Here is an 18,062-nt window from a genome sequence, read left to right on the forward strand (position 1 = left end):
AAGGGCAAGGAAACCACCTTCGCAGGCGCAAACTTCATTTCTTTACTACATTGTACACATAGTCTTCATCACATCCGCAATCAAGTCATCCTTTTTCTCATCCAAAGCTTTCTCCCTCGTTGTCGGGCCCGGCTGGCGACGCCTCCTCTAATTACAGCTTCCGGCCCGCTTCGATCCTTGGCTCTTACTCGTCGTCATCACTGTCATCCTCGTCGTCTCCGAAGCTCGGCATCCATTCTGCAAATGCATCTCTGAACGTCCTCGTCTCCACCTCTTCGACCTTTTCGCTGCGAGCGCACTTGCGCCAATCTGCCCGGTCTGGGACGCCCAGATAAGAGGCAAGCACGATGCGTGGGAATTGATAGTCGAATCGTATGCCCCTGTTCGCTGGGGTACTCTTGAGGTCAAGATTGTATACGATGCGCTGTGCGAGGTTGGAAGTTGGGAAGATCTGCAGCTGGAAATACTCGGTGTCCGCTCCCGCTGATCCGACACGCTTGGCGGCTGGGCCGTCTGTCACTTCCTCTAGCTTGTAGCCCCGCTTGGTAGCTTCCGAGCGGAGGTACGTCTCGAAGTCCTGGGCGTCTCCTCCAGCTGCAAGGATCCTGGCCTGAGGAACTGGCACGACCTGTACCTGCATGTGTCCCGCTCTGGTGTTGCTGAGCTTGACAATCGACCAGGCTACTAGGATACAGCCATGCGCCTCGTAGCACTGGCTCAAAGCATGTAGGTATCGCTCGATCTCCTCTGCCAGTCGTTCCTTGGCGGCTGCATCGTCCAGGGACTGTACGCTCGGCACATGCGAGATAGGGATGATGAGGACGTGTCCGCCTCCTGGGACTGGTGAGGCTTCGGAGGAGGAAGGTGGTAGCTGGCCTTTGGGCAGAGCTAGGTAGGACTCTTCTCCGATGGCGACTACGAGATGCTTTGCGCAGCCTTCATTTGAGAGACAAAACCAGCAGTCCTTCGGTCCCACCATTTGTACCGGCTCACGTCGATGCATCGGTCCTAGCGCCTCCTCTGCACCCTCCGGACGGTTGGGTAGACCAAGGTTGACGGCGCCGCTCTTGTTGCGAGCATCCTTACGCTGTTGCTGCTGTTGCTGCTGTTGTTGCTTGTGAGGGCAGAGCCGGACATAGTGCTCCTTTGAACCACACACCACACAGACGTAGCCTTCCGGAGGCGGGGCGCCGTCATCTCGGGGAGCTCCCTCTGCTCGGCGCTGCTTCTTCTGTCCACCCTGCTGCCATCGGAAATTGACGTTGCTCTGCAGACCATCACCCTCCGAAACCGCTTCGTCTACTTTTCTCTTCTTCTCAGCATTGTCGTTGGTCACACTGGTAGGCAAAGCTCGAAGGTCACCTCCAAAGGGACTTTGGGTGATGCCCTTCGCGGGCTGAGCGGGCGGAGCATTGGCGGCAGCGCCTACAGGTAGGTTCAATGCTACGAACCAACGAACCTTCTTTGCATTAGCGAAGTTGGCCAAGGAGATGAACCTCGTCGTACGAGTCGAGCTTTTGACTGGTACCGCATTCGCGCCTGAGCCCCCTCTCTGAGCAGGCCGAGCATCTGTGGCAGAGGAGTAGGGCTCTCTCTCCCAATATACGCCGGTATCTTGCCAATCAGGCTTCGCTGTTGCATCTGATGCATCCTTTGAGGCCACCTGTTCTGCATTCTTGTCCGTCTCTGGCGCAATGGCAAAGCCGTATCTCGGCTTCGCTCTCCGCATCACTTCGGCCACTGGCGGCAGACCCCACATTCGAGCCTCCTCCGGCACCCCTGCGGGAGGAAAGGCCTTAGAGAAGAGCGAGACTCCAGCTGGCCATGTAGGCAAGAGCAGTAAATCTATCGAGGGCTCATTTGGAATCGTTGAATTGGAGCTCCCTGCCTGTTCGGCCTGCATCTTTGCCCGAGCTGCTGCAAGTGTCTGGGGCTCCGCCTGAGCCGTACCTGCCTGAGCTGAGGCTGGTACGAGAGGTTTGGCTTGGAAGGCTCGATGTTGATAGAGTCTCTCCAGGCTGGATGGCAGTAGGAAGTCTGAATTGTCTTCTTGAATTTCGGATGATGAAGAAGGGTCCTCCCGTGCAATGCCATCCACTCCATCGACTCTGCCTTGGATCTCTGCAGCCCATTTGGCTGCGTCCCACTTTCCACCACAGATGGCCACTCTGAGGCCTTTTTGCTCCTCGTCGACGATTGCATCTCCCCCCACGTCACCAGTCTCCTCATCTTTGCTGACGTCCTTTGAGATCCAGGTGACCTGATCTTTGCCAAGCCAGAAGAGGTTGTCCGCCAATTTGATCGGCTTCTGATCTTCATCCTGCTTCCGCTTCGCCATGACACGCTGCATGGAGGCGATTCGATCCCTGACCTCGGGCGGAGGTCGTCTCCGCGCCTGACATATCAGCGTTCGGATCGGTAGCTTGCTTGTGCCGTCCAGCAGAGCTTGTTCTTCGGCATTGATGGAATCGAAGGACTGGAAGAAGTCGCCTACCACAAAGAGCGCGTCAAAGGGCCCGTGCTTTGACTCAATGGCTGAGGCTTTGGAGATCAAGCTGGCGACCTGACCATGCGGCGGACCGATGGTGAGGATCTTCATCGATGTTGCGGGTCCAGTAGCTGCCGCCACTGCTGACGAAGTCGACGCTGTCGCCGATGCCATGATCGTGTACTGGCTAGTATGGAAGTGATGGCAGGATGCTACAGTAGTCCTTCGGAAGAAGTGTCTCAAGTTCTGGTCGTCTTTCCTTCCGTTCCGCGCGCGTCGCTCCGCACAGACGACGCCTATGGCTGTAACTCGCCCCTGGACCTCTTCGTCATCTCCGTCCTCACAACGTCTTAGTGTTGTTGATGTCCTACTCTCCTCGTCCACCTTCTTCCAATCGCCCCAGTCCAATCGGTTTCATCATCATCGCTGCCATCTCTTCTGCCGGATTTTACTACGTCGCCAACAAGCGCGATCAAGAGGCAAAGAGAGCTCCACTTTCCGAAAAGCGTAGACCCTTTGAGAATCCACTCATCCCGCCAAGGCATCGCGACGAGGAACTGCAGCAACAGCAGCAGCAACAACAGTACCAGCAACAGTACCAGAAGCAGTAAACAGCGAGACTTGTCTTTAGCACCATGCCCGCCGTTGAGAAAAGCCAGGGAGCCGCACCTGATGCCGCCAAGGAGCTGCAGGAGAGGCAAGGCCCATTGTTTGACCCCGCCAAGGTCAAGGTCATTTTCGTGCTGGGTGGACCTGGTAGTGGCAAGGGCACACAGTGTGCCAGGCTAGTAGAGCACTGGGGTTTGGTGCATCTCAGTGGTGAGTCTACCTGATGGGCACCTGGACATCAGCAGTACAAAGAGGTTGCATTGCTGACTCCTATCCTGATTCACTTCGCTCTATCCAGCTGGTGATCTGCTCCGAGCGGAACAGAACCGCGAAGGCTCTCAATACGGAGAGCTCATCGCCAGCTACATTCGCGAGGGTCAAATTGTCCCGCAAGAGGTGACGATTGCCCTGCTGCAGAATGCCATTCAAGACAACCTGGGCCCCTCTGGCTCCGGCCGAGTCCTCGTGGATGGATTCCCGCGCAAGATGGATCAAGCCCAACTCTTCGACTCTAAAGTCTGCCCTTCTCAATTCACACTGTTTTTGCAGTGCACGGAGGAGGTGATGCTGCAGCGTCTAATGAAGAGGGGAGAGACTTCCGGACGGGCAGACGACAATGTCGAGTCGATCAAGAAGCGTTTCCAGACTTTTGTGGAGACGTCCATGCCTGTAGTTGAGTACTATAGGGAGCAGGACAAAGTGGTAGAGGTAGATTCCCTGAAGCCGGTGGAAGAGGTGGAGAAGAAGATTCAAGAGGCTCTGAGGGAGAAGGGTCTGCGGCCTACCAGCGAGTCGTAGTCGGACCGATGTCGTTTGCTTGTCCCTGTCCGTAGACAGAAGTGAACAGTGTGAATACGAAAACCATCATCAAGCGCAGCGAGTGTGGACCCTCTGAGGGATTACGCTGAGGGAGCATGACATAGCGTCCTGGGCTCATTGTAGTGCTGAACGAGGCAAGCCGGACTGCGAGAGCGAAAGGAGATCAGCTAGAGCGTCGTACGGACCGCACGAGGATCGTGGCTTTCCTCCAGTAGTCGGCCCCTCTGGGTGGAATTCACGACTGGAGCGCTGGTCGGACACGGTGAAAGGTCAACTTGGCATGGCAAGACCGAAGAATTGCAATCGCCGTCGCCTGGGGAGGGGCCGCAGAGACCTCCAAAGCTACCTTCGATGTGGCAGGATGATCTCCCATTTGCGTAACGTAGCAGCCATGACTACGTCTCTACCGCTACCAGCCTCGTGAAGGGGTTTCAAATAGACACTGCGTCCATTTCTCTCCATTTGTAGGATCCTCCAGCGCTGTCCTCTCTGCCCATCTCCGTCCTTCCCTGTCTTCCGGGGTCCAGGCTAGCCAGTCGTATGAAGGGATTGTCGGCTGGTTTCATGTTATAAGATTCGTCGAGGCAAGACAAGCTTGTAGCTCCACCTCAATCGTCTCACCACCTCTTGTCCCTCATTCATCATCATACCCTGACAGCTCTTCCCTTGCCCTGTTCGGTACTGTGAGTGTCGAGTAAGGTATTTACGGCGGTCAGTTCTTCCTCTGCGGTATTGAGACTGCACAAAGGCATCCAAGACTTACCTGGAAAGCTCGTGGGCACCTTCTCTGCTGGCTTCCATCCCATTGACCTCCTGATAGGGGGAATCGTCACCACCAACAGAGGACCTGCGAGGAAATGTAGCAAGGCAGAGATTGCAGAGTGGGTCTGAGCAGCTGTCAGAAAGACTGTACACATCTTTCATGAGCGCTAGCTCGCAAGTGACTCACCAGTACAGCCGATGAGTAGGGAAAAGAATACGACTGGTTGCTCGTGGGCGGACCTTTGCTACGAGGCGATAGGGGAGCAGAGCAGGCAGAGGGAACGGTCAGGGACCAGCTCTTTCATACACATACACCAAGACCTCCCGCGAGGCAGAGGGAGCCTTCCTAAACCCGCAGCGAGCTTGTGAGCTTGAGAAAGCTCCAGGTGATTGCGAGAGCTGCATCTTGCCTTGTTTCTTCGTAGCGGCTCTCGCCCACTCTCGACACTCCTTCCGCCCGTCAAGCTCCCATCTCTACTCACCAGGTACTTGTAGGTATTTCTAAAGGGACTGAAGATGGCGGCCATGCTGGGTATGCTACGAGTGAGGATTGATGGAGATCAAGACAGACGGCGGAAAGAGCCCTGCCTGTACGATTGTCGATTCCACTACCAGTGTGCCCCGCCCTGGAGCGACGGGCGGGCGCGCGCAAGGCCCTGTGCGTGTGGTCGTGCCTGTGTGCCGACTGCCAGCCCGTGCGTGGGCCAAGGCGCTTCTTCTCGACTCCTCGTCACCGCGACTGTTCCTCCTGCTACTGCTTGCCATCTACGCACTCATAGCACTCAGCTTTCGAGATGCTCGTCACACGCTCCCGGAACAGTCGGACATCGTTGGCAACGCTCGCCAGCCTCGCCGCTGCTTTCGCGTTCGCCCTGCTCACGCCATTGGCCTCTGCACTCTCCGCGACGGGTCAGAGAGTCCTCGTCATCCTCCCATCAAAGTCGCAGCAGTCTACCTACTCGTCCTTCTTGTCCGACCTCTCGAATCGAGGCTTCCAGCTTACCTACAGGGAGGAGAAGGCAGGGGGTAGCGATGTGGCATTGACTGCCTTTGACGAGAGGCAGTACGACCACCTGGTCTTCTTCCCTTCATCTGCCTCTTCCACCCCTTCCGCGGACCTCACCCCGCAAGCTCTCGTCTCCTTTGTCAGACAAGGGGGGAATGTTCTGTTTGGCTATGGCTCCGATAGGCCAGATTGGCTGCAAGACTTGGCGCGAGAGTTCTCCCTTGAGCTTGCTGGCAGTGGACAGAAGCTGGTGGACCACTTCCAGTACAGTACTGCCAAGGGGGACCACTCTTCTGTCCTCCTCGGCGGCGGTGAGGGAGGAAGTGGTGGCCTGGCTGCCAACAATGTCATTTTTTCGGCCGAGACATTGCAAGCCTCCAGCTCTCAGCCCCTGCTGGTAGGATCAGCCTCTCCGCATCGCCTTGGACCCAACCCGCTCGCCTTTCCCCTCGTTGGCCCCTCGACTACGTCTTACACAGCTACCAAGGACGAGGGCGAGGTTGGCTTCCTGGGAACAGACGAGGATGCGGCAATTGCGAGCGCTTTCCAGAGCAAGGAGAACACGAGGGTGACTTTCATCGGATCTGCGGAGCTGTTCAGTGATTCGTCACTGAGCGCCAAGGACCTGAAGAGTTCTTCCGGCAAGAGGTGAGTTCAGATGAGAGACGAGGTAAGGAAGCCATAGATGGATTCTGACATGGCTGCCTCCCGCCATGTATTCTTCCCAGCTACTCGTCCACCCTCAACGCCGCCTTCTTACAAGACGTCACCTCATGGACCTTCCAGGAGCATGGTGTGCTCAAGGTGGAGAAGCGCAGCCATTACCGTGCCAGGAAGGGGGCGACGGACATCAGAGAAACTTACGAGGAGCCCGCAGAGGGCGGTTCGGCCATCATGTACAGGATCAGTGATACGGTGACGTACTCATTGGACATTTCACAGCACACTCCTCGAGGTTGGGAACCAGCACCGGCGGATCTGGACTTGCAAGTGTCCCTGAGCATGATTGACCCCTTTATCACTTCGTGGCTGGCGCCAGAGCTGCCCTCCTCCCCCGCCTCTAGCCCATCTTCATTTGATCTCTCGCCGCCGGTGAGCAACTCGACTACACGCTACTCGACTTCCTTCCAGCTGCCAGACCGTCTGGGAGTGTACACCTTCTCGACTTTCTGGTCTCGCCCTGGATGGAGCTTCATCAAGACGAGGGACGTAGCTCCCATTCGAGCCTTCAATCACGATGAAAACCCGCGCTTCCTGCCGGCATCTTGGCCTTATGCCTTGGGCAGCTTCTCGACGATTGCGAGCTTCTTGCTCTTCGTCGCCCTTTGGATTCTGGCGGGGGAGAAGAATGGCGCGGGTGTGAAGAAGGAGAAGACGCTATAGCTGGAGGTGGAGTGGTGCGACTTGTGATGTGTACATAGAGATTGCAGTGACACGCAGACCTTGCTCAGGCCTGGGAGAGGCGGCGTAACATGAGTGCGGACGAGTGGGCAAGAGTAGAAATTGAAATTCCGTAAAAGGATCTCTTGTGTCGCCAAGTGTGGTTCCACCCTACCTCCTCTTGTCCACGATCCCCCCCCGCATGCTATTTTGGTCGACTCGACCGAGGATGCCGAGATTGGAAGAGAAGACGGAGAAGCTCTCGCAGCTCTCGCAGGGCCTACCTCTCTGCGAGTGTGTTCTGTGATCGGCGGGTCGTCCACGTGGTCCGACAAGAGAGGGAAGCTTTGCCAATGGACTGCCATTGCTAAAAAGAGGGTCTCCCGAGGCTGAAAGGGAGAGATGGACACGTCTCGCTTCCAACGACCGAAGTGTCTTTCGGCGTCTGAGTGCAAAGGGGTGGGTGGCAAGGCAGTACAGCCGGGCAGCCGGGATCCACGTCAAGATGCACGCACTGCACAGCACGCACACACAAGCACATGCTGCCCGCCTGCGCCCCCGCTCCGTGGCCGCACTGCCCACTTGGCCGGCATGGCTGCTGCGTCGCGCCTCGCTCCTGCCCTTCTTTTCCCTTGGTGGGTGGTGTGCCCTTTTGAGAAGAATTCATCCCCGACTGGGTGTGCGTTGTGTGCTTGTGTGTGTGCGTGTGTGCGGAAGTGCGGCGGAGGAGCGCAGGGCGGCGGAATGGCACCACACAAACGATCCAGGCGCGGGCAGGCGGGCAGGCGGGCGGCAGTGGCCATTCATCGCACTTGCACACATTCTCTCAGCCGACGACGACGACCGACGGACCGACAGAGGAGCGTACCGCGTAGCAACTATCGGCCACTTTTCATCTTTCCCTCACCCTTTCGCCCCCCTCGTCCCATTTGCAATCTCCCGATCCTTTCATCGCCATCACCAACCTCACACTCGACCTTGGACGCTTTCTCCTTCAGCCTCAACAGCCCTCCCCCACGTTGCGGAACCTCTCTCCTTGCTCGATTAGGGAAAAAGAAACCCCCCCTTGGAGTGCAGCGCAAACGCACACGCGAACACCGCTGCCAGCACTTGCACTTCACGAACCCCCATTCCACATCTCTGATTCACTAGACGTCTCTCTTCCTGTACATATCGGGCAACTGATCGCCCCGCACCCACAGAGAAACGTCTTGTATTACGGATATCACCGCTCAGCAAGTAGCGGAGATCCCTGGACCCGCCTCTGGACCCGCCTCGGCCTGACTTGCACCTTCTCCCTAGGCGTATCGGCAACCCGGAGTACTCCCGTGCAACTTTCACTAGGTCGGCCCCCATAGCGACTGCGCCTCTGCCTCTTCAGTGTAACACCTTTCTTTCTCACACATTGCGATCCATCTCACATACCATGTCGGGATCATCCAATGGCTCCATCATCGGGTCCGACACCCATCTTCCCTCTGGGAGTGTCGGATACCATCCCGCCGATCACTCGGGTTCTTCCTCGGTGTATGGCGCTGAACACCGTCTGCTGAACAATGGCGGTAGTACCACGGACAATTCTCAGGATGGCTTTTACTCCCCTTCGAGTATAGGTGGGAGGTTCTCGCTCAGGGTGAGTAGCAGAAGTGGGAAAGTCGTAGCCGCGGAGGGCGGGCGGATACGATCATGCATGCTCACAATCACCGCACCTTCTTCTCCCTCCATTGGCTTCCACTGTAGCGTCCGACTCACCGCGTAGCTTCTACCAGCGGCCGCTCCACTGGCATCCCCGCCTTGAGTGAGAAGCTGAACCCCCGGGGCAACACGACGAACGGTATGCTCGGACCAGTGGACGGCACAATCGGCAGCACAACGCTGGCAGACACTGGAGAATACGGCACAAAGAAGAGCTATGGCCCAAGTGGAAAAGACTTGTACGCCATTGCTGCCAATCCCTTTTCTTGGGATACAAAGGACGGACAGCCTGAACCCGACGACTTCTTGCATGATCCCCGCGACGAGGGCAGGGGATCGTGGCTGGCGGGCGGCTTCCCCGTACGAGCCGTGTGCAACATGGGAGTCCTCTTCATCCTCATTGCCGGTATCCTCCTCCTCTTTGCGGGCTATCCCATCATCACTGCCTTTACCAACACGGGCGACACTACCAAGGGTGGCTTCAACCTCGGTGGAAGCAATGCTTCGGGTCAGATTGCGGCCTTCACCGGCATGAGGACTGGCCTCATCGATCCCGACACTCCCGCCAGCGCCCTCACAACGACGTCCATGGTCGATGGCAGCACCATGAACCTCGTCTTTTCCGACGAGTTTAACACCGACGGCCGATCCTTTTACCCCGGCGACGACCCTTTTTGGGAAGCCGTTGACCTGCACTACTGGGGTACGAACAACTACGAGTGGTACGACCCTGCTGGTGTCACCACTGCCGACGGAGCCCTTCAGATCACTCTCAGCCAGCACGAGGAGCACAACCTCAACTTCCGCGGCGGCATGCTCCAGGGCTGGAACAAGTTCTGCTTCACCGGCGGATACCTCGTCGCCTCTGTCAGGCTGCCCGGAGCAGCTGATGTGCCTGGTCTATGGCCGGCTTTCTGGACGCTGGGAAATCTTGGACGTGCCGGGTATGGTGCTACCTTGGAGGGTACGTGGCCTTATTCGTACGACGTGTGCGATGTGGGCACTCTGCAGAACCAGACGTTTGTCAATGGCACGCCCACGTCGGACCAGATTGGTGGTGCAGTGGGCTTCAACAAGAAGCACAACTACAATTCGCTGTCCTTTCTCGCTGGTCAGCGGCTGTCGGCGTGCACTTGCCCCGACGACGATCATCCGGGTCCTCTGTACTCCAATGGCACTCGCCGCGGTCGCTCTGCTCCCGAGATTGACGTCTTTGAGGCTCAGTCTACCGGTACCGAGATTGAAGTCTCGCAGTCCGCTCAGTGGGCTCCTTTCAACGACCTCTACCAGGTGAAGAACACCACGCTAGGGTACGAGTTCTTCCAAAAGGGAGAGTTCAACACCTATACCGGTGAGATTACGCAGCAGTCAACGTCTGGTGTGATTGTAGCGGATCAAAATGCAGTGGAAAAGGGCGGCGACGGGTCCTTTTCCGAGTACGGTTTCGAGTACGAGCCTGGAACGGATGGCTACGTCCGCTTCGTCTCTGGTGGCGCACCCTCCTGGCACATCTACCCTTCCGTCAATGACCCTGATCCGATTTCGGAAATCTCGCGGAGGAGCTTCCCAATGGAGCCCATGTACATCATCTTCAACTTGGGCATCTCGCAAAACTTTGGAACGCCCAATTGGGACGAGCTCACCTGGCCCAACACCATGTCTGTGGACTGGGTGCGGGTGTACCAAAAGCCAGGCGAGGAGAATGTGGGTTGTGACCCTCCGGATTTCCCCACGGCAGACTACATTGAGCGTCATGCCGAGGCGTACAACAATGCCAACCTCACACTCTGGGGTGGGACGGCTGATGAGGGTGGATATGGAGGGTACTGGCCGAGGAACAGCCTCAACCCCAATGGATGTGATGCCGAGCTGAGCATCTACCCTGGAAGCCCCACGGTCGACAAGGCAAAGGCAGTCTACCGTGCTTCTGGCGTCGCGTCGAATTGGAACAGGGCATAGAGGGGACGTGTAGAGCGGGCGGGCGGGCGTAGAGCGGGAGCGGGAGTGGGCGCACTCACAGCGCTGCGTCGTCGTGCGCTCTGCCCTCTCTACTGGCTCCACAGCACCGGACAAGCACCACTTGCATTCCTCTTCCTCCGCAACAACACACACACACGCTCTCTCTCTCTCTCTCTCTCTCTCTCTCTCTCTCTCTCTCTCTCTCTCTCTCTCTCTCTCTCTCTCTCTCTCTCTCTCAAAATGGAACATTCTCTACCTCTCCTTTCCTCCTACTCTTCTTCTTCTTCTCCCCTTGCTCTACAAGCTAAATGTAACCTCGCAACCTCCCCCTCTCTCTCTCCTCTTCTCCTTCTCCTACCCAAACTTTCACCCTTTGGCTTTTCTCTCTCCTCTTTTCCCACACACACACACACACATCGCCACTCGACCTCGACTCGATTCGACTCGATGAGCTAGCTCACTTCGTTCACTGCATACAGTGATAGGATTTCTACATTACATACATTGGATTGGATTGGACCACGTGTGAGGAGTGAGGGGTGAGGGCTTGTGCGGGTGATGTGATGTGATGTGAGGTGCTGTGCTGCTACTGTGCTGCGCCCTGATGAGCCGTGCCTTGATGAGCTGATGAGCTGCGCCCTGGTGTGCTGACGTGATCTGATGTGATGTGATGTCCTGAATGTGGTGTAGTGTGGTGTGGCGTGGTGGGGTGGGGTGTGGTGTAGTGAGCGGGGTGCAAGTGTATCCTAGTCTAATGCCGCTTTGCTTTGCTTTGAGAAAAAAGGAGGCATTGTTCTTTACCCCTTGCCCCTTTATCCCATGTACCTTTGTCTCATGTGCTTTTGTGCTGAAGGCTGAGTGCCGAGTAAGGCATGCGTACGTGGTTCGTCTCTCTTCTTTGACTTTCTACCGTCACGTTCCCCACCGCTTTCATCGCCATCGCCACCATCGCCATCGCCACCACCGCTACAAGTACTACCCTAACTGTCTTCGTCGCTGTCTTTTAGCAGTATGCGCCCTGTGGGTGATGTTGTCCTGTCGTTGTCGATTGGTGCACAGATTCAAGCAGGTGGCTGACCCTTTCCCTTCTCAACAGACCACGGATGGGTGGAAGAACCACAATCGAAAGGGGTCCTGCTCAACATACCTCACCTCTCTCAACATGGATCTCTACACTCTGAGAAGCCCTCACACTCTCAATGTAGGACTACTCATCACAACGACTAATACAGACTGTCTCACGGAGTACACTATCGAAGCTCACCAGCACGCCACACTCTCACGCAAGGTCAAGAGGCAAGATGCCTACATCGAAGCTCAGCACTATCGATAGCGCAAGAGATCTCACAGTACTCAGCTCAGCTGGTCCTGGCCGAAGATCGACATACAGCAATGCCACTACTGTTGCATTCAAGCTACCACTACGCACCCTACTACTGAAATTGAGATACAGTAGAGCATATAGAGCAGGTGTCGACGAGAGCACCTACGCCAATGCAGGTCGACACACCAACATCTACAACGCTTGACAAACCACCGTCTACACAGCCCAACACACCGCTGCAAATGCAATGCGACGTACGACAAGTGAACATTGACTACTATACTTGACGTGGCATCTCTGCTGCTGATCCATCTCCTCCAGTCGTCGTACGATCAAGCTCATCGACTGCCTCTGATTTCGATGGACCGCTATCAGGTGCTGTCAAGACCGAGCAACATAAGCGACTTTCAGCCAGCGATGAAAGCAAAGCTATCACTCAAGCACACCCAGTGCGATTGCTATCGATCTGAACGACACTCCACAAGCAATACCTGAAGACAATGCAGCAAGACGGAAGTCAACGGCTGCTATCTTGTACCTCCAATCTTGTACCTCCAACCTTGTCACGAGACAAGCAACAATCATGTCATTGCTCGACAAGCGAGACGTGAGGGTCAATCTACAGGGTCAATCTCTCGGAACGTGCTTCTCATGCTCTGAAAGACGGTTTGCCTCATGACACACTGCAAGCTGCGACACCAGTGCTGCCACAATGATGTGGGTGCTAATGCCGTTTCGAGCTCATTTCTCCAAGTGTCACGCTCTGCAATGCTCTGCAAGACCTCGTCGAAAAGAGAAAAAGTCATACAGGCATGAGCAGTAGCTCTGCCTCTGGTTCTGCATACGCATTCGCCTGTGCTGCTGTGTCTATAGACGGGTGTCTTTAGCTGCGTGAGCACCCTCAAGCCACGTGAGCTTCAGCGCTGCGCCTATCACGGCTTTGGACTCACTCAAATACCCACACACAACATACTGTCAGCCATGACTGAAAAGTGTCTTGACTTTACGGCCTGATCACCTGTCGCAGAGGCGCCAGATGCGATGAATTCCTCTCCTATGCCCGAGGCCGATCCTCGACCAGCCTCCCCTGCCCCTGCCCGTATCCCCGTCGCCCCTCCCGCCCAGCCTGCTCCTCTCGATCTGAGGTGGAAGGAGGAAGCCGACTTCGGCAAACGGAGGTCCGCGGGCAGGCACATTGCTGCCAAGCACGCGGTGGGTACCCCAAGGCTCATGACCTTCTTTGGAGCTGCCTCGCCCGGGGCCTCTGGTTCTGCGACCCGCCTCCCCTCTGCCTCTGCCTCTGCCTCTGGCTCTGCCTCTGCCTCTGGCTCCGGCTCTGCGTCTGGATCTGTCTCCGGTCCGGGTGCTGGTTCCATTTCTGGTCTTGGTCCTGCTCGTGGCTCCGGTGGACTGGACGGTGAGGGATCGAAGGCTCCGGGAAGCGCGGGAGGATGCAAGAGGAATGCCAGGGAGGATGCCGCGGAGGCTCCTGCTCTGAAGAAGACGAGGTTGGAAGAAAAGACAGAGTGAGTCTCTATCGACAGTGCCACTATACCTCGATGGCATCCCTACTGATCTCAGGACGACTGCGCTCACCACACCCTTGTCTACGAACAACAGCAGCAACGAAGGCGCCGATAGAAAGTGCTGCATACAGCATCTGGCCAAGGCGATTGACTTTGTCCGAAACCTCCCCACTCAAAGGCTGTGCTGGGCTGCAAAAAAGCACCGGGGCACCTGCACCTCTCTCGTCCTCGCCGAGCTGGCGGTCGGTCAAATGTCGGACGAAGCGGTCGGCGCATTCCTCACTCGGGGCACCAGTGTACTTGAGAACAACCCGAAGTCGCAAAGCGGCAAAGGCCACCACGGCCCGGGCTTGTATCTTCAGATTGTTGGAGGCCTTGTCCCGCCGACGTTATACGTTGGGAAGAGCGATGTGAATGTACATAATCGTCTGATGGCGTGGGGTCAGACCGTCAACCAATTGAGGGAGCACAGGTACAAGCGCAAGCCGCCTCTGATTGCTGTAGCACGCCTCGCGCCGGAAGCAACGACGTTCACGGCCGTCGCGTTGCTGACTCTCCCCCATGAGGAGTTCTGGTACGTCAACGCCCATATTCCTCTCTTCAAGACCTGCGGAGAAGAGGAAATCAAGGAAGAGCCGGGTCCCGACTTGAAAGACACCATGTGCTGCCTGCTCGAGCCGGCCTACATCGCCGCCTTCGGTACCTGCCAAGTCGAGCAGCGAGGATATATCAAGGAATGGGAGAATACATTCGGGGCTGGATCTGACATGTTCACAGTAGCCGGGGCAAACGAGAAGACCGGGATTGGGGAAAATTTCGAATGTATGCGCTACGTACCCGAGCACGTTCGAGACGAAAAGGTGCAGTTGCGCCACCGCGTCTTTGTGGAGAGGATTGGGACCGATGTGTGGTATCAAGACGCTCAGAAGCAGCGCGTTCTGGTGGGTCGCGGCTACGGTAGTCTCAAAGTCTTTTTGCAGAAGTATAAAAGGAAGTCGACCATCAACGACGCTCTCGTAGCAGTCCAGATTGCGCTCGCCTTCCGACAGGACAAGGGCAAGAGTGCAGATGCTTCTGCGATCCTCAAGACTGAGGTATATCAGACCCGCTATGGCCATAGAATCGTCGCGGCTTGGCCAACGCCATATCACAGTCGGATGACAATTCCGTCTACGATATGGCAGGAGTTGGGGCTCAAACCTCAAGGAGGGTCCTTGTTGGAGCTTCAATTCGAGTCGGAAGCAGGCTGTTTCCCTTTCCAAAGGGTGACCGACTGCGAGACGCAGCTGGTGGAAGGTACGGTCGCTGTTCTCCGCGCCGTGGACACTTCGACGGGCAACAAGTCGGAATGGGTACGGTTCTGCTCACTCAGTCCCTCCCCAGGCTGTAAAAGAGTACATCGAGTAGCTCGGCAACTCCGCGAGGAGTGGAGCGAGGCTTCCGGTCCAGGGGAGAGGGTGGAGAGCGCGGGGGACGAAGAGGATGAGGATGAGATGGGGGACGAGGAAGGGGGCGAGGAAAGGGACGATGATGAGGATGGGAACGAGGACGATGAGGAGCAGAAGCGTCTGCAAAAAGATGCTCTCTGGTTGAAAACTCGTCGAACCTTCGAGACAATGCGAAGGGGACATACTCGACTGGCATGACGTGGGGGAAACAACTTTCGGCAGGCATCGTGGTAATTGCGCCAAACCGAGGTGCGGTCCAAGAGACGAGTAATTTGACGCTGCCAATGCCCGCCGTCCCAGACGCAGTGCGAGCAGGCAGGGAGAACATCGACGCTTACAGGCTGTTCTTGCAGGGCAACGCGACAACACTACGCTTCTTCATCAAGAAGGATGCAAAACTGACCAAGCGACCGGACTTGGCCCTGTTCCAGCCAGTCACCACTCGAGGCAAGCACCTTGATCGGATTCTGGGTGCTCTGGCGGTGCTAGATGGGAGGAAGAGGACTCTCCTCCGGGCTGACACCCTGGTCAAGTTCACACTGCTGCTCGTCGGAGAGCTTCTTAGTAGCGGCTCCTTGGGCTTGTTCGGCCACAAGTGTAAAGCGCCGGGCAGCACCAGAGTGTCTGCCAAGGACGCTCAATAGTCCTGGCGATACCAGAGCCAGAGCCAGAGACTGTAAGCACGAAGGGTGGGGACTTCAACTTGGGGATTAGCTGAGCATCTATTACTGGTAGCTGCACTCGGAGAGAACTACAAGGCATTGTCAGCAGCGGGGCTGCTTGACGAGGGGTCATCAACGGCTGGCGTCGGAGGTGGTAGTGGGCAGGCTGAGGGAAGCGGGTCGAGGAAGGGGAAGGAGAGGGCCTCGGACTAGCTTCCTCTCTTCCTCTCATCTTGTCTCGTCTTCTCTCTCTCTCTCTCCTTTTCGTCCTTTGGGGTTTCTTTTCTCTTCTCGGGGTGCAACTGATGATAGAAAAGTCAATGTACTACTGCTGGCCCTTTCGTAGAATGTAACGTGATTCGGTCATACGAATATAACAGCTAGCAGAACATTTCACGCATCGAGGGTGTTGACCCCGACGTCTCCGGTAGCACTCTTTTTGATCTCGCCAGCATGGTCCCCTGCACTCTCTTCGTCGCCCCATTGTCCCTGTGCACCACCTGCCGCCCCACCAGCAACGATACCCTGTCGCAATCGGTCTTCGGCGTCTTTCTGCTTGATCTTTCCCGTCTTGCCGAGCACAAGCCAAGGTGTCTCTTCAAAGTACATGTCCATCTCCTCTAGCGAGCGACCCTTTGTCTCGGGCAGGATGGCCCAGAAGGTCAGTGCGTTTGTGAAGCCACAGATTGCAAACAAGAGGTAGTAGCGCCACTGAGAAGTCGCGAGGGCCTTTGGTGTGATTTGACCAATCATGAAGTTGGAAATCCAGCAGGACATGGCTGCCAGTGCTGATCCTTTGGCTCGCAGATCAGTGCTGAGAATCTCCACAGGAATGGCGAAAGATAGTGGGCCGATACCAGCGCTGAAGAAGAAGTTGAAGATCCAGGTCATGGCGACGAATGTCCTTCCGGCACCTACGTTGAAGACACCCGCGTCTGTGGGTGGGAACAAAGCCTGCAGGATGATGACGACGATGAAGGTGGATCCAACGGCCATATTACACCAGATGAGTGGTAGGCGTCTGCCAAGTCTATCAACGAAGACAATGCAGCTGATCTCGCCGATAATGGCGATGATGGAGTTGATCGACTGCAGCAACAGTGTCTGCTCCGTTCCAAACCCGAATCCTTTGAAGATAGCAGGTGCAAAGTACTGGATTGCTGAGACACCCGTCATTTGCACGCTGAACTGGAGGATGATACCAATCATCACCTTGCGGAAGGCCTGCTTGTCGGTCACGAAGCGGGACCACTTCGCAGTTTGCCGTCGCTCTTCCTGTACCGCTACCTTGATCTCCGCCAGCTGTGAGACCACAAAGACGTCGGTCTCATCGCCCGAGGCATGCAGACGGGCCAAAGAGCGGCGAGCATCATCTTCTCTTCCATGAGCCACGAGCCATCGTGGTGATTCGGGGAAAAGGAAGATGAGACCGGCAAGAGGTACGGCAGGCGACAGCTGCAGCGCGAGGGGAAAGCGCCACTCGAAGACAGTGCCTGGGTAATTTCGAGTACAGCCGTACACAACAAAGGAAGCCAGAAGAGCACCGATGCCCAAGAAGAACTGTTGCAGAGTCGTGAGCCGACCACGGATGGAGGGGTGAGCGATCTCGCTTTGATATAACGGAGCGAGTACGGTCAGTCCGCCTATGCCGAGTCCGGCAAAGAAGCGCCCGGCGAGCCTGTCGCGGAAGTCGAAACACGGTGGCATCAGTACATTTGCACGACGAGTCTCGCCACTTCCATCAGCTTGACCGAGGACTCACATCATACCACGGTTCATCGCACCAGTCTGCAGAGATCCTCCCAGGAGGAAAACAATAGCAAAAGCAAGGATGGCCGCCCGTCTTGAGAACTTGTCGGCTACCAACGCAGCGGGAACAGAACCGCAGAGGGCTCCAAGAAGCATAGAGGAGACGATGAAACCAGTGTAATCTGCCGATGGGTTGTCCATGCGGTTCAAGAAGGCAGGTGCAACGATGACACCGGCAATGACACCCAAGTCGTAGCCATAGGTGATGGAGCCGAGGCTGTGGTCAAAGGCAGTGGTCGAGTGTGTCAGTTTCGGAACCACGTGCGACTCGTCTGAGCTCAAGCCTTCAGCTTCTTGCTGGGCACGGAGCCTACTCACGCTGCGAAGCAGCCGCACAGAAAGGTATACACCTTGGGTGGGAGGGTCATGATGGGAGGGAGGAGTGTGAGAGGAGGGGAGGCTCGCGAATGGGTCAAGAGAAGAGAAAAGGGACGATGTACTCTTGGCAAGATACAGAATTTGCCACTTTCCTAGAGACGTCGGGACCCCCCTTTATACTTCGTCTCCGTTACTTTACGGACAGGTGGATCTCTCTTTGCACGGTCTTGGCTCGGCATGTCGGATGGGGCCCCGCC

The 18,062-nt window shown here is 56.4% G+C and overlaps 9 protein-coding genes across 9 annotated transcripts; 5 read left to right on the forward strand and 4 right to left on the reverse strand.

Annotated features, from left to right (window-relative positions):
- Window positions 1-75: 75 nt before the first annotated feature.
- BCV69DRAFT_80660 (hypothetical protein) lies at window positions 76-2,893 on the reverse strand. The gene has a single exon (XM_025495549.1). The coding sequence runs from the start codon at window positions 2,660-2,662 to the stop codon at window positions 185-187; it is 2,478 nt and encodes an 825-aa protein (XP_025345445.1). The 5' UTR covers window positions 2,663-2,893; the 3' UTR covers window positions 76-184.
- On the forward strand, window positions 2,610-3,409 carry BCV69DRAFT_285253 (hypothetical protein). The gene has a single exon (XM_025493328.1). The coding sequence runs from the start codon at window positions 2,851-2,853 to the stop codon at window positions 3,097-3,099; it is 249 nt and encodes an 82-aa protein (XP_025345446.1). The 5' UTR covers window positions 2,610-2,850; the 3' UTR covers window positions 3,100-3,409.
- BCV69DRAFT_285254 (uridylate kinase) lies at window positions 2,762-4,016 on the forward strand. The gene is made up of 2 exons (XM_025493329.1): window positions 2,762-3,307; window positions 3,396-4,016. The coding sequence occupies exons 1-2, from the start codon at window positions 3,124-3,126 to the stop codon at window positions 3,893-3,895; spliced, it is 684 nt and encodes a 227-aa protein (XP_025345447.1). The 5' UTR covers window positions 2,762-3,123; the 3' UTR covers window positions 3,896-4,016.
- A 534-nt stretch (window positions 4,017-4,550) lies between these two features.
- Window positions 4,551-5,205, reverse strand: BCV69DRAFT_301424 (hypothetical protein; the record flags this gene model as incomplete). The annotated part of the gene is made up of 4 exons (XM_025494559.1): window positions 4,551-4,597; window positions 4,680-4,763; window positions 4,866-4,923; window positions 5,161-5,205. The coding sequence occupies 4 exons, from the start codon at window positions 5,203-5,205 to the stop codon at window positions 4,551-4,553; spliced, it is 234 nt and encodes a 77-aa protein (XP_025345448.1).
- Window positions 5,206-5,403: 198 nt separating this feature from the next.
- On the forward strand, window positions 5,404-7,323 carry BCV69DRAFT_263724 (Dolichyl-diphosphooligosaccharide-protein glycosyltransferase 48kDa subunit). Its single transcript, XM_025490739.1, has 2 exons — window positions 5,404-6,332; window positions 6,413-7,323. The coding sequence occupies exons 1-2, from the start codon at window positions 5,473-5,475 to the stop codon at window positions 7,065-7,067; spliced, it is 1,515 nt and encodes a 504-aa protein (XP_025345449.1). The 5' UTR covers window positions 5,404-5,472; the 3' UTR covers window positions 7,068-7,323.
- Window positions 7,324-8,490: 1,167 nt separating this feature from the next.
- BCV69DRAFT_301426 (concanavalin A-like lectin/glucanase) lies at window positions 8,491-10,718 on the forward strand (the record flags this gene model as incomplete). The annotated part of the gene is made up of 2 exons (XM_025494560.1): window positions 8,491-8,697; window positions 8,805-10,718. 2 exons carry the CDS (start codon window positions 8,491-8,493, stop codon window positions 10,716-10,718), a joined length of 2,121 nt encoding a protein of 706 aa, XP_025345450.1.
- Window positions 10,719-12,966: 2,248 nt separating this feature from the next.
- On the forward strand, window positions 12,967-15,396 carry BCV69DRAFT_80844 (hypothetical protein). Its single transcript, XM_025495550.1, has 2 exons — window positions 12,967-13,568; window positions 13,663-15,396. The coding sequence occupies exons 1-2, from the start codon at window positions 13,084-13,086 to the stop codon at window positions 15,212-15,214; spliced, it is 2,037 nt and encodes a 678-aa protein (XP_025345451.1). The 5' UTR covers window positions 12,967-13,083; the 3' UTR covers window positions 15,215-15,396.
- Window positions 15,397-15,991, reverse strand: BCV69DRAFT_80845 (hypothetical protein). The gene has a single exon (XM_025495551.1). It carries the CDS (start codon window positions 15,908-15,910, stop codon window positions 15,578-15,580), a length of 333 nt encoding a protein of 110 aa, XP_025345452.1. The 5' UTR covers window positions 15,911-15,991; the 3' UTR covers window positions 15,397-15,577.
- BCV69DRAFT_263731 (general substrate transporter) lies at window positions 15,759-18,020 on the reverse strand. Its single transcript, XM_025490740.1, has 3 exons — window positions 17,806-18,020; window positions 17,441-17,704; window positions 15,759-17,356 (listed from the first exon to the last, which is right to left on the reverse strand). Exons 1-3 carry the CDS (start codon window positions 17,853-17,855, stop codon window positions 16,072-16,074), a joined length of 1,599 nt encoding a protein of 532 aa, XP_025345453.1. The 5' UTR covers window positions 17,856-18,020; the 3' UTR covers window positions 15,759-16,071.
- Between the last annotated feature and the right edge of the window lie 42 nt (window positions 18,021-18,062).

Source organism: Pseudomicrostroma glucosiphilum, assembly GCF_003144135.1.
Source record: "Pseudomicrostroma glucosiphilum strain MCA 4718 unplaced genomic scaffold BCV69scaffold_17, whole genome shotgun sequence".
Taxonomy (NCBI): Eukaryota; Fungi; Basidiomycota; class Exobasidiomycetes; order Microstromatales; family Microstromataceae; genus Microstroma; species Microstroma glucosiphilum.

Excerpts from the sequence above, each read along its gene's own strand:
- BCV69DRAFT_80660 (XM_025495549.1), bottom strand. The coding sequence starts at position 2,662 with ATGGCATCGGCGACAGCGTCGACTTCGTCAGCAGTGGCGGCAGCTACT.
- BCV69DRAFT_285253 (XM_025493328.1), top strand. The coding sequence starts at position 2,851 with ATGTCCTACTCTCCTCGTCCACCTTCTTCCAATCGCCCCAGTCCAATC.
- BCV69DRAFT_285254 (XM_025493329.1), top strand. The coding sequence starts at position 3,124 with ATGCCCGCCGTTGAGAAAAGCCAGGGAGCCGCACCTGATGCCGCCAAG. Across the intron at positions 3,308-3,395 it reads GGGTTTGGTGCATCTCAGTG|CTGGTGATCTGCTCCGAGCG; the intron begins GTGAGTCTACCT and ends CGCTCTATCCAG.
- BCV69DRAFT_263724 (XM_025490739.1), top strand. The coding sequence starts at position 5,473 with ATGCTCGTCACACGCTCCCGGAACAGTCGGACATCGTTGGCAACGCTC. Across the intron at positions 6,333-6,412 it reads AAGAGTTCTTCCGGCAAGAG|CTACTCGTCCACCCTCAACG; the intron begins GTGAGTTCAGAT and ends TATTCTTCCCAG.
- BCV69DRAFT_80844 (XM_025495550.1), top strand. The coding sequence starts at position 13,084 with ATGAATTCCTCTCCTATGCCCGAGGCCGATCCTCGACCAGCCTCCCCT. Across the intron at positions 13,569-13,662 it reads AGGTTGGAAGAAAAGACAGA|CAGCAACGAAGGCGCCGATA; the intron begins GTGAGTCTCTAT and ends TACGAACAACAG.
- BCV69DRAFT_80845 (XM_025495551.1), bottom strand. The coding sequence starts at position 15,910 with ATGAGAGGAAGAGAGGAAGCTAGTCCGAGGCCCTCTCCTTCCCCTTCC.
- BCV69DRAFT_263731 (XM_025490740.1), bottom strand. The coding sequence starts at position 17,855 with ATGACCCTCCCACCCAAGGTGTATACCTTTCTGTGCGGCTGCTTCGCA. Across the intron at positions 17,705-17,805 it reads CTGTGCGGCTGCTTCGCAGC|CCTCGGCTCCATCACCTATG; the intron begins GTGAGTAGGCTC and ends CTTTGACCACAG. Across the intron at positions 17,357-17,440 it reads GCGATGAACCGTGGTATGAT|GCTCGCCGGGCGCTTCTTTG; the intron begins GTGAGTCCTCGG and ends CTTCCGCGACAG.